At 43.3% G+C, this 13,390-nt stretch overlaps 1 protein-coding gene across 1 annotated transcript in view; it reads left to right on the top strand.

The window, feature by feature from the left end:
• The window catches only part of ERLIN2 (ER lipid raft associated 2), a 35,989-nt gene that overhangs the window by 14,702 nt on the left and 7,897 nt on the right, over positions 1 to 13,390 (top strand). Inside the window, exons 6-10 of the mRNA XM_044279326.1 lie at positions 20 to 145; positions 2,148 to 2,221; positions 10,421 to 10,479; positions 11,211 to 11,302; positions 12,491 to 12,580. Of these exons, the coding sequence (XP_044135261.1) occupies positions 20 to 145; positions 2,148 to 2,221; positions 10,421 to 10,479; positions 11,211 to 11,302; positions 12,491 to 12,580 (441 nt within the window). The remainder of the gene's footprint in view (positions 1 to 19; positions 146 to 2,147; positions 2,222 to 10,420; positions 10,480 to 11,210; positions 11,303 to 12,490; positions 12,581 to 13,390) is intronic.

Raw genomic sequence — 13,390 nt, forward strand, 5'->3', positions numbered from 1 at the left:
TCTCTCTGTCCTTCTCTAGTTTATGATATAGTGAAGAACTTTACTGCAGATTATGATAAAGCTTTAATCTTCAACAAGATCCACCATGAGCTCAACCAGTTCTGCAGCGTCCACAACCTGCAGGAGGTCTATATAGAACTCTTTGGTAAGTGTTCTCAGTCGTATCCCATACCCGTGCAATGACGCCCGCGATACACGTCAGGCTGGTCTATTCCTGAGGCAGGAACATCATATTGTTTAGCTCGATCGTAATGGTGGACATATTTGGCAATTGTCCATCTGTCCTGTCTCCGTACAGATTAATATTAGTTGTGCGAGATTGATGTGTAAGTTTACAGTTGCAGCATGTAGCTCCAGACTAAAAGATATGTAGTATAGAAACCAAAAGAAAAACCCTCACTATAATGCCGTAGGGTAGGGCAAACTGAAAAACAACCGTATCAACCTAAAAGTGTTGCTCAAAAAACAACCATAGAATGGGCATTCTATGGTTGTTCAGCAACACTTTTAGGTTGATATAAAAGATATGTAGTACTAGTACCTACAACTGGTCCACAACCAATGGAAAATAGCTTCAAGCCCTTCTACCCTGGAGGTTTTTTGGACTTTGCGTTTTTGTTTTTTCCGCTCCCTGCCTTCCCAGAGCCATAACGTTTTTATTTTTCCGTTCACATGATATGAGGGCTTATTTTTTGCAGGACAAGTTGTACTTTCTAATGCCACCATTTAATATTGCATAGAATGTAGTGGGAAGTGGGTAAAAAATTCCAAAGGTGGTGGAATTAGAAAAAAATATATATATATTTTGCCAAAGTTATATATATATTTTTTTTACGGCATCCATTATGCAGTAAAACTGACTTATGATCTTCATTTTCTAGGTCAGTATGAATCCTCCGATACCACATATGTATACTTTTCCTTGCTATTTGATGCAGAAAAAAACCAAAACTTTTTTTTTTGCTGTCATTTTCTGACCCCCTATATCTTTTTTTGTAGTTATGTGTGCGGAGCTGTATGAGGGCTTATTTTTTGCGGGGGAATCTGTACATTTCATCGATACCATTCTGGGGCGTGTACGACTTTTTGTTTAATTTTTTTTATGGGAGAAGTGACCAAAAAATGACCCTTGATGGCCCTTTTGACCCTTTTTTTCCATTTTGCTTTTTTCCGTATGGGATTAATACTTTTTATATTTTGATAGTAGGGGCGTTTATTTATTTTTTATAAAAAAAATAATAATAATATTCTCGTTTTTGGGGAAAGGGGGGTGCTTTAAACTTTTTTATTTGTAAAAACTTTAATTTTATTTTTATTTTGGAAAGACTGTGCATCAGCCTGCTGTCATAGACCAGTCAGTTTTCAACGCGCTCAGATACCATGACATTTGATGGTTTAAATGTCCGCGATCGACATTACCCGCGGGTGTCTGTTATAGGAAACAGCAGGCACCCGGTTGCTGGCGGGCGCCATCTTTAAAGACCCGACATGTGACTTACTATTAACCCTTTCCCGACATGTGACTTAAGGGCTGATTCAGACAAGAAATACTAAGGAAACATGGGCCGTGTCTTGGACGCATCTCTCTTGACTCAAACTGACGGCATCATAGTGGTTTATGATAGTCAGTTCATATCTGATTGTAGCTCTATAGCAGGGGTGCACAACGTTTCCTGGTTGGGGGCCACATTGCCAGAATGAACCAATGACGAGGGCCGAAATTAAAATTTAAAGGTGTATTAACAACTGAAATATTGCACTTATGGCATATTGAACACACATTATATACCATCAATGTCTAGTTACACTTCCAGGACTCCCATCTAAAGGGAGAAATACATGTAAGCAGCCACAAGACATAGGCATACATGTCTGTTACCAGATGGTTGGGGGCCTCACAGAATGGTATCAAGGGCCGCATGTGGCCCCCGGGCCGCAGGTTGTGCACCCCTGCTCTATAGGAACTGACTGTATCAGAACTTACTATGAAGTCAAGGGAGCCGCTGCTGGTCCGAGAGATGTAGCCGAGACACGGCTCGTGTTTCCCAGGCCAATCGTGGTTGTGTGTATCAGCCCTTAGGGGTCTCTTTCCCACTGAGAGAAAATAGGATTAGTTTCTGACGTGCTTTAATATTTCTTCTCTACAGATCAGATAGATGAGAACCTCAAGCTGGCGTTGCAGCAAGACCTCAATGAAATGGCTCCAGGATTAATTATCCAGGTAAAGTCAGCCAGTGACAGGTGCCATCCTCTTGTGTTTTCTAGAAAGATGGCAGTGTTTTATGTGTACAAGCTAAGAAGGACATATGTCATGTGCGTCAGGATAGCCAGCCTGGGAGTTTATGGAGGAGCACCTTATAAATGCATATGTGCAGGATATGCTATAAATGTCCCATACTCACATGATGCCCATAAAGAAATAGTCAACGTAGGCTACTTTCACACCAGCGTTTTTGCTGGATCCGGCAGGGTTCAGGAAAAACCCTTCCATTAATGATAATACAGCCATCTGCAAACACAGAAATATAGTGGCAAATCTGGGGGAGCTGCTCAACCCCTAACACTGTAGCGTGTTTTTCATTGGGGGAGCAGCCCCACCGCATGTGGACCGCAGCCGTCTGCATCCGTCATGAACGGATCCGGTTGTATTATCTTGAACATAGCCAAGACGGATCAGTCATGAACGGAATGCATTTTGTAGCATTCAGTTTTCTTCGGTTACGTTTTGTCCCCATTGACAGCGGAAGTGTTTTTTTTCTGGTATTGAGACCCTATGACTGATCTCAATACCGGAAAATAAAAATGCTAGTGTGAACGTAGCCTAAAATATCTGTTCTTTGTTAATAAACAGTTGTGCTTAAAAGTTTGTGACCCCCTTCAGAATTTTGCATAAATTTGACCTAAAACTACATCAGATAAAGATAACCAAATCAACCAAATGAGTTGCAAATATTACACTTGGTCATTTATTCTTTAGAAAAAAAATAAAAATATATCACATTAGTGGCAAAAGTATGTGAACCTTTGTCTTCAGTATCTGCTGTGACCTCCTTGTACAGCAAAAACGGCAAATAAACGTTTCCGGTAGTTTCTAGTTGATTAAGGTCAGGACTTTGACTTGGCCATTCCAAAACTTTAGCTTTATTCTCCTTTAACCATTCTTTTATAGAACCACACGTGTGCCCAGGGTTGTTGTTTTGCTTAATGACCCACATTCTCATAAGATTCAGCTCACAGACAGATGTCCTGACATTTTCCTTTAGAACTTGCTGGTATAATTCAGAATTCACTGTTCCATCAGTGACTGCAAGCTGTCCTGGCCCAGATGCAGCAAAACAGGAAGAATCCATGGCTCGGTAACGCCACCATATTTCACAGATGGGATGAGGTTTTTGTGTTGGAATGCAGTGCTTTCCTTTCTCCAAACATAGCACTTCTCATGTAAACCAAAAAGTTCTATTTTTGTCTCTGCCATCCACAAAACATTGTTTCAAAAGCCTTCTGGCTTGTCCAGGTGATCTTTAGAAAACTTCAAATGGGCAGCAATGTTCTTTTTGGAGAGCAGTGGCTTGCTCCTTGCAATCCTGCTACGCACACTATTGGGTTCATGGTCTTCCTGATGAGAAAGGCCTTTAGTTGCTCAGAGGTTATTTTGGGTTCCCTTGTGATCTTGCGAACTGTTACACTCCTTGCTCTTCGCTTGATCTTTATTGGTCGAGCACTCCTGGGGCGGGTAATAATAGTCTTGAGGTTTCTCCATTTTTGCACCGTCTGACTATGGATTGGTGGAGCCCAGACTCTTTAGAGATGGTTTTGTGATCTTTTACACCCAGAGAGGCATCAACAACTTTTCTTCTGAGGTCCTCAGAAATTCTTTGTTTGTACCATGATGCACTTCAACAAACATGTGTTGTGAAGATCAGACTTTGGATCCCTGTTCTTTAACCACTTCAGCCCCGCTAGGTGAAACCCCCTTCATGACCAGAGCACTTTTTACACTTCGGCACTACACTACTTTCACCGTTTATCGCTCGGTCATGCAACTTACCATACAAATGAATTTTACCTCCTTTTCTTCTCACTAATAGAGCTTTCATTTGGTGGTATTTCATTGCTGCTGGCATTTTTTACTTTTTTTGTTATTAATCAAAATGTAACGATTTTTTTGCAAAAAAATGACATTTTTCATTTTCAGCTGTAAAATTTTGCAAAAAAAACGACATCCATATATAAATTTTTCGCCAAATTTATTGTTCTACATGTCTTTGATAAAAAAAAAATGTTTGGGCAAAAAAAAAAAATGGTTTGGGTAAAAGTTATAGCATTTACAAACTATGGTACAAAAATGTGAATTTCCGCTTTTTGAAACAGCTCTGACTTTCTGAGCACCTGTCATGATTCCTGAGGTTCTACAATGCCCAAACAGTAGAAAACCCCCACAAATGACCCCATTTCGGAAAGTAGACACCCTAAGGTATTCGCTGATGGGCATAGTGAGTTCATAGAACTTTTTATTTTTTGTCACAAGTTAGCGGAAAATGATGATTTTTTTTTTTTTTCTCTTTTTTCCTTACAAAGTCTCATATTCCACTAACTTGCGACAAAAAATAAAAAATTATAGGAACTCGCCATGCCCCTCACGGAATACCTTGGGGTGTCTTCTTTCCAAAATGGGGTCACTTGTGGCGTAGTTATACTGCCCTGGCAATTTAGGGGCCCATATGTGTGAGAAGTACTTTGCAATCAAAATGTGTAAAAAATGGCCTGCGAAATCCGAAAGGTGCACTTTGGAATATGTGCCCCTTTGCCCACCTTGGCTGCAAAAAAGTGTCACACATCTGGTATCGCCGTACTCAGGAGAAGTTGGGGAATGTGTTTTGGGGTGTCATTTTACATATACCCATGCTGGGTGAGAGAAATATCCTGGCAAAAGACAACTTTTCCAATTTTTTTATACAAAGTTGGCATTTGATCAAGATGTTTCTCACCCAGCATGGGTATATGTAAAATGACACCCCAAAACACATTCCCCAACTTCTCCTGAGTACGGCGATACCAGATGTGTGACACTTCTTTGCAGCCTAGATGCGCAAAGCGGCCCAAATTCCTTTTAGGAGGGCATTTTTAGACATTTGGATCCCAGACTTCTTCTCACGCTTTCGGGCCCCTAAAAAGCCAGGGCAGTATAAATACCCCACATGTGACCCCACTTTGGAAAGAAGACACCCCAAGGTATCCAATGAGGGGCCTGGCAAGTTCATAGAATTTTTTTTTTTTTTTTTGCATAAGTTAGCGGAAATTGATTTTTTTTTTTTTTTCTCACAAAGTCTCACTTTCCGCTAACTTAGGACAAAAATTTAAATCTTTCATGGACTCAATATGCTCCTCAGCAAATACCTTGGGGTGTCTTCTTTCCAAAATGGGGTCAGTTGTGGGGTGTTTGTACTGCCCTGGCATTTGAGGGTCTCCGCAATCATTACATGTATGGCCAGCATTAGGAGTTTCTGCTATTCTCCTTATATTGAGCATACAGGTAATGAGATTTTTTTTTCCGTTCAGCCTCTGGGCTGAAAGAAAGAAATGAACGGCACAGATTTCTTCATTCGCATCGATCAATGTGGATGAAAAAATCTCTGCCAAAAAAAAAAAAATGGAGGGGAAAGGCGTCTGCCAGGACATAGGAGCTCCGCCCTACATCCATACCCACTTAGCTCGTATGCCCTGGCAAACCAGATTTCTCCATTCACATCAATCGATGTGGATGAATAAATCATTGCCGGGATTTTTTTAATTTTTTTTTATATATATATACAAAGTGCTTGCCAAAGCATAGGAACGCCGCCTCCTCCTCAGCTCGTATGCCTCGGCAAACGTATCTGTCACTGCAGAGGAGAAAATCCCGTCTTGCAGCGCCGCATACACCGACTTGCGTGTAATCTGACAGCAGCGCAATGCTTCTGTCAGAATGCACATCGGTGCTGCAGCTAGTCAATCGGTTGGTCCACCTGGAAGGTAAAAAAAGAAAAAAAAAAAAAAAAACAGGCCGCAACGCAATAATTTTATTAACTTTGCAACAGAACATGTAACTTTAACTTTTTTTAACTGAACATTAACGTGTTTGCTTACTGGTGTGTTTTTTTTTTTTTTTTTTTTGTTTTGTTTTTTTACCTTTATAGAACAAACCTCTCCTTCCCCATGGGTCAATGTGCAAAGCGCAAATCGCCCAAAGATGTGGCGAAGTGCGTTATGCACTTTGTCCCATGTGAAAGGAGACGTTTGCAGCAGCTGTGAGTGAATGGGCCCTAATAGCCCTGTGTGCCTATCCTGGTGAGATGATCCCTATGCTAATAGTGTACCTGTGAGTGGTACTTCCGGAAACACTCTCCAAAGCATAGGGCAGGGTGGTCCGGACAGTCAGGACAGAAATAGCGGGTGTCACGCCTTATTCCACTCCTGCTACAGACACAACATCATAGACGGCTAACTACACTGGTGGTTGGGGCCACGGAACCTCCTGGATACAGGAGGTTCTCGATGATCTCTTCCTGAAATTTGAGGAAGGATCCAGTTCTCCCAGCCTTACTGTAGAGAACAAAACTATTGTACAGAGCCAATTGAATTAAATATACAGACACCTTCTTATACCAGCGTCTGGTGCGTCGGGAAACTAAATACGGAGCCAACATCTGGTCATTGAAGTCGACCCCTCCCATGTGGAGGTTATAGTCGTGGACTGAGAGGGGCTTTTCAATGACACGGGTTGCTCGCTCAATTAGTATTGTTGTGTCTGCGTGAATGGAGGAGAGCATGTAAACATCACGCTTGTCTCTCCATTTCACCGCGAGCAGTTCTTCGTTACACAGTGCGGCCCTCTGCCCCCTTGCAAGACGGGTGGTAACGAGCCGTTGGGGGAAGCCCGCGCGACTAGTTCGCGCGGTACCACAGGCGCCAATCCGTTCTAGAAACAAATGCCTAAAGAGGGCCACACTTGTGTAAAAATTGTCCACGTAAAGATGGTACCCCTTGCCGAATAAGGGTGACACCAAGTCCCAAACTGTCTTCCCACTGCTCCCCAGGTAGTCAGGGCAACCGACCGGCTCCAGGGTCTGATCTTTTCCCTCATAGACCCGAAATTTGTGGGTATAGCCTGTGGCCCTTTCACAGAGCTTATACAATTTGACCCCATACCGGGCGCGCTTGCTTGGGATGTATTGTTTGAAGCCAAGGCGCCCGGTAAAATGTATCAGGGACTCGTCTATGCAGATGTTTTGCTCTGGGGTATACAAATCTGCAAATTTCTGGTTGAAATGGTCTATGAGGGGCCGAATTTTGTGGAGCCGGTCAAAAGCAGGGTGGCCCCTGGGACGGGAGGCGGTGTTGTCACTAAAGTGCAGGAACCGCAGGATGGCCTCAAAACGTGCCCTGGACATGGCAGCAGAGAACATGGGCATGTGATGAATCGGGTTTGTGGACCAATATGACCGCAATTCATGCTTTTTTTGTCAGGCCCATGTTGAGGAGGAGGCCCAGAAAAGTTTTAAGTTCGGAAACTTGGACTGGTTTCCACCGGAAAGGCTGGGCATAAAAGCTTCCCGGGTTAGCGGTGATAAATTGTGTGGCATACCTGTTTGTTTCGGCCACAACTATGTCTAAAAGCTCCGCAGTCAAGAACAGCTCAAAAAATCCCAGGGCCGAACCGATCTGAGCCGTCTCAACCCGAACTCCAGACTGGGCAGTGAAAGGGAAAACTACAGGTGCGGCTGAAGTTGGGGACTGCCAATCAGGGTTTGCCAGCACCTCTGGGATTCTAGGGGCTCTACGGGCACGTCTTTGCGGTGGCTGCGACGGGGTCACTACTGCACGTGCCACCGTACCAGCTTCAACTGCCCTTCTGGTGCTCGCTACTTCACCAGGTTGTACGGCAGTGCTGGTACTAGGTCCAGGGAGGGCTGGGCTGCTGGTGTATGCCTCACCACGTAATCCGACAGCACCAGCCCCACTCTGCTGCTCTTGAAGCGGATCCTGCGCAACCTGCGGTCTAGCGACACGGGGCCGGGTACGCCTGGTGGTATCAGGGACCTCAGCCTCCTCGTCCGAACTTTGGGTCAGAGAGCCACTGCTTTCTACAGGTTCGTATTCTGACCCGCTGGATTCATCAGATGAGGGTTCCCACTCCTCATCCGACTGGGTCAGAAGCCTGTAGGCCTCTTCAGAAGAATACCCCCTGTTAGACATGTGGGCAACTAAATTTAGGGGTATTCCCTGAGACTACCCAAGAAAAAAAAAAGCAAGCCTGTCTTACAAAGGGGAGGCTAGCGAAGTACCGGAGGCCGCTGCGGTTGATAAAAAATATAAAAACTGATTTTTTTTATCGCCGCAGTGCGTGTAAAGTGAATGTGCAGTGATCAAAAAAAAATTATTTTTTTTTGTCACTGCAGTGGGGCGGGTGTGGGCGAACGCACGTGTGGGCGACCGATCAGGCCTGATCGGGCAAACACTGCGTTTTGGGTGGAGGGCGAACTAAAGTGACACTAGTACTATTATAGATCTGACCGTGATCAGTTTTGATCACTTCCAGATACTATAAAAGTACAAATGCTGATTAGCGATACGCTAATCAGCGAATAACGGACTGCGGTGCGGTGGGCTGGGCGCTAACTGATCGCTAACTACCTAACCAAGGGACCTAAACTATACTGAAACCTAACAGTCAATACCAGTGGAAAAAAAAAGTGACAGTTTGCACTGATCACTTTTTTCTTTTCACTTGTGATTGACAGGGGTGATCAAAGAGGTGATCAAAGGGTTAATTGGGGTTCAGGGGGGTGATCAGGGGCTATAGTGTAGTGTTTGGTGCTACTCACTGTGAAGCCTGCTCCTCTGCTGGATCCAACCGACGAAAAGAACCAGCAGAGGAGCAGGCAGCCATATAACAGATCATATTTACAAATATGATCTGCTATATGGCTCTGTGATTGGCTTTTTTAAAAATCAGCAACCTGCCAGCCACGATCATTGGCTGGCAGGTTGCTGACGAAATGGTCCTGAACGAAATGCGGCGCGAACTGCGCATGCGCGGGCGCATACTCGCGTCATCTCGCGTCTCGCGAGATGACGCGTATATGCGTGACTGTGCGATGCCCTGCCACCTCCGGACCGCACATCTGCGTTAGGCGGTCCGGAGGTGGTTAAATAAAAGGTTGCCCACCCACACCTGACTGTTACCTCATTGATTGAAAACACCCGAATAATTTCACCTTCAAATGATATGCTAATCCTAAAAGTTCACATACTTTTGTCGCTCACAGACGTGATATTAGATCATTTTCCTCAATAAATAAATGACCAAGTCTAATATTTCAATCATTTGTTTGATTTGATTATCTTTATCTACTTTTAGGACTTCTCTGAAAATCCAATGTAGTTTTAGGTCTACATTTAGTTTTAATATATGCAGAAATATAGAACGTTTTGAAGGGTCCTCAAATTTGCAAGCATCACTGTAGGGACTGCATATCTTAACAATCACTATAAACTTACAATGTATTGACAATTTGAAAACAAAAATCTGAATATGGTGAAACCTCGTTGAGACAACCACCCAAAATTGTATTAAAAAGTTGGGTGGTCTGCTCAAAGAAGATGACCACTATGCATGATACATAGTGGAACTGATGCAGGAAATCTGATCTGTGTAAGTGAGTGGTCTTCCCAAAGAGGTTTCACTGTATTTTATTGAATATTAGATGTAAGGCTTCATTCACAAGACCATACAAATGATCACAGAAGAACCTGATGCGGGACAGAAAAGGTTGAGTGAGAAGCCCTAACATAAGCTGTATAATGGAGACAAAGTCAGTAGTATTGGAAGCAGTGAGGGTTTATTAGTGAAAGTGTCATTTCCCCTTGATGTGGAGTTTGGGCAACTTTTCTCCAGAACACCAAAATAATTGCTAAATAGAAGATGCCTGTTTATGTCTGCACTGATGGGTCCATATGTTGTGATCACCGACTGGTTCTCCTGTTGGCCAGAAGTAAGTTACTGGATGATGCCTTGGGAAAACGCAGTGGACTAAATGGCATCCTGATCTGTAATCCATATTAGAAGTCCACATTGCACATGGCAGGTCTTTCACAGGAACGTTCATCTCAATAAAATGTATATTTCCTAATAGAGGATTTTTCCATCTTATGAAGTGATGATTTCTCGCTAGGGAAGTGGAAACTTAGTACGTGACTTAGCATTAAACCAGCGCTGTAACTCCTTCATTCTCAGGATGGCTGGTGGTCCTGGCCGATCCTAGCGATATGACATCCCTTTCTAAGAATTACAAACCCTTTTGACTTGTGTTTTTTCTGTTCTATAATGGATCTGACTATTGATCTTCTGCATCCTTCTTTTTGTCCCCTCTCTTTCCAGGCTGTCCGAGTCACAAAGCCAAATATTCCAGAATCCATCCGCAGAAACTATGAGCTCATGTAAGTTCTGTCTACATTAAACAGCATCTGTCAGCACAATCAACCCTATTAAACCAGCCACGATGTCTTGTAGAGCTAGTTCAGCTGAATGTAATAATACCTTTCACTTAGTGATCCACGGCTTTATTCTGGGGATAATTAGTTTTTAAACCATATACAGATGAGCAGTTAAGTGCACTGAGGGCGGGCCCAAGCTACTCTGTGCACTTATGCTCCTCTTCTGTTTTCTGTCAGCCCCTCCAGCTCTTTGCTGATTGACAGGGCCAGGTTCTTGCATTATCGTCTCGCCTGATCCTTTCAATCAAGGAGGGAGGAGCAAGGGGACACAGAGTGGTTTGGCCCGCCCTCAGTGCACTTTACCGATCATTTGCATATGGATTACATGTACTTATGAAGCAGTGGATCTGCATATGAAAGCTATGCGTTTAATCAGAAGGCTCAACCTTGCTAGGAATTACAACTGATGTAATAGGGTTGATCCTGCTGACACATGCTCTTTGAGCACATAGCCAATTAATATCTTTACAAGTACATTATGTCCTGCACGGTGGAGGAGTATAAGGGTGGGAACGTAGTTATCACAACTAATTCCCCTTACTAAAACACGTTCATGTAGTTTCTGTGTTCTCCTCGCGGTGTAGGTCATAGCCATTTTAATTGCTGCTAGTAAAAGTTTCTTAAAGAAAAGTGCAGCCGAAAGTTGAGAATAAATGTCATTTCTGATTTTTCAGGGAGAGTGAGAAAACCAAGCTCCTCATTGCTGCACAGAAACAGAAGGTGGTGGAGAAGGAAGCAGAAACGGAGAGGAAAAAGGCAGTAATCGGTGGGTGACCTGAATGCCTACAGTAAATGCGCCCATAAATTTGATATAAAAGATGGCCGAAATGCACATTGTTTGAGAACTATTATTTTAAAAACTAGCACAAACGATTAACCACAATGGCAGACTTCTGTCTGCAGAAAATACACTCGGCCGGGTCGGAAAGTTTTGCTTGTTTCATTAAAAAATGATCCCCTGGGTGGCCCGTTTAGTCTGACATGTTTGTACGAATAATCCCGCAGACGATGGAGCGGCCGCCATGCAGTCAATAATTCTCTCCGGTACCTGTGTACAGCATCCTTGAGTATCCTCGGGGATGCCGTAGTATAATCCAGCCATGTTTTCAGTACTCCCAAGGAAACCTAAATTTAGGACTGCAGCATAATGGAAACGGGACGGATCCATTATGCAGCCCATAGAATTCTATTATGACGGAATTAATAACGTAATGCCTCTAAAGGCATTCTGTTATGCATTCCCTCATAGAATTGCCTTATGGTCCGTGGTAACGGAATCCATAATGCAATTCACATTATACCACAACCAGAACCGAAAACAAATTTCAAAATATGAAATACGCTTATCCGTATTGATGACCTATTCCTGAGGATAGGTCATCAATACAAATAACTTGGACAACTCCTTTAATGAAGAATGAATTCTAATGGTAAAAAAATTTAAAGCCTGATTTAAGTAAAGTCTTTCCCTGGTGATATATTTCATTTAAATCCCCCCTCTGCGGATTGTGTCCAGTTCTACACAGCAAAGCTGAAAATTTCTGCTACTGTGTGTCCTCAGTGGGGACTTGATTTTTATTTTATTTTTTTATTATTTTTATTCAATATGGGCACGTAAAGCATGAATGTAAAAATGTGTATAACATAACCTGACCTACTGAATGATAGTTTCTGATGGGTTCTCGGTCACCATGTAGTGAATGGTCAAGTGATGTGTCCTAAGATATGTGCAGATGAGTCCCCATGAGAATCCGGTTTCAGCAGACATACACCGTACAGCACATACAACACGTGGTAACAACTCGGTGATTACACTAATGATCCACAGTACTGAGGAAAAGGAACCTCCACAAGCAATGTGCCTCAAGGATTAGCTCTACTTATGTAGTAATTGCTCTACAAATGGTTGCAGTTTGTTCACACACGATTAATCTTGTCCGATTCTCCTCCCCAGAGGCAGAGAAATTGGCCCAAGTTGCCGAGATTAAATATGGACAGAAGGTTATGGAGAAAGAAACTGAGAAGAGGATTTCTGAGATTGAAGGTAACACAGTCTAGTAGTATGGTCCATGTCTGTGGTCCTCCTTTATCCAGGACTTTGTTTAATCCTGTCCTGGGTTCCAGACTCCGCTTGTGTTAACATACGGAAACAATCTGCTTATTCTCCTCTTCAAGCATCGCTTGGTGAGAGGCTATTGTGCAATATAACGGCACACTGCAGGCCTGATATCTAGTGTGCAGGCTTCTCCTCTTTATGTATGGCCTATGAGAGGTTGTATCACTGCATGGGAAGGTATGCCGTATGACCGTTCTTGTATGTAGGACTTGATTGATCATTTGTATATGATTGACTGTGGATACAAGTGTTATCTGGAGTGGTACATATCTTAGAACGATGACTCTGAGGAAGGGATCAATGCAGGGCCCTAAAGGGCATCTGTCAGCAGCTTTGTACCTATGACACTGGCTGACCTGTTACATGTGCACTTGGCAGCTGAAGGCATCTGTGTTGGTCCCATGTTCATATGTGCCGACACTTCTGAGAAAAATGATGTTTTGATATATGCAAATGAGCCTCTAGGAGCAACAGGGGCGTTGCCGTTACACCTAGAGGATCAGCTCTCTCGGCAACTGCTGCACGCTCTCCACTTTGACAGGACCAGGCAGTGTCAATGTGATCATGCCTGACCTCTGCTAAAGTCTTATGCTGTGCACTTCAGTATCTGGTACAGGCGCAGTACAGGAAGTTCTCTTCTGTACTGTGAGCCACTTTCCTGTACTGCACCTGCGCCGTATACTGAAGTGCATGGCGCAGTGTGAGACTTTAGGAGAAGTCATGGCTAGGTGTTTTCAT

Source organism: Bufo gargarizans, chromosome 2, assembly GCF_014858855.1.
Source record: "Bufo gargarizans isolate SCDJY-AF-19 chromosome 2, ASM1485885v1, whole genome shotgun sequence".
Classification (NCBI taxonomy): domain Eukaryota; kingdom Metazoa; phylum Chordata; class Amphibia; order Anura; family Bufonidae; genus Bufo; species Bufo gargarizans.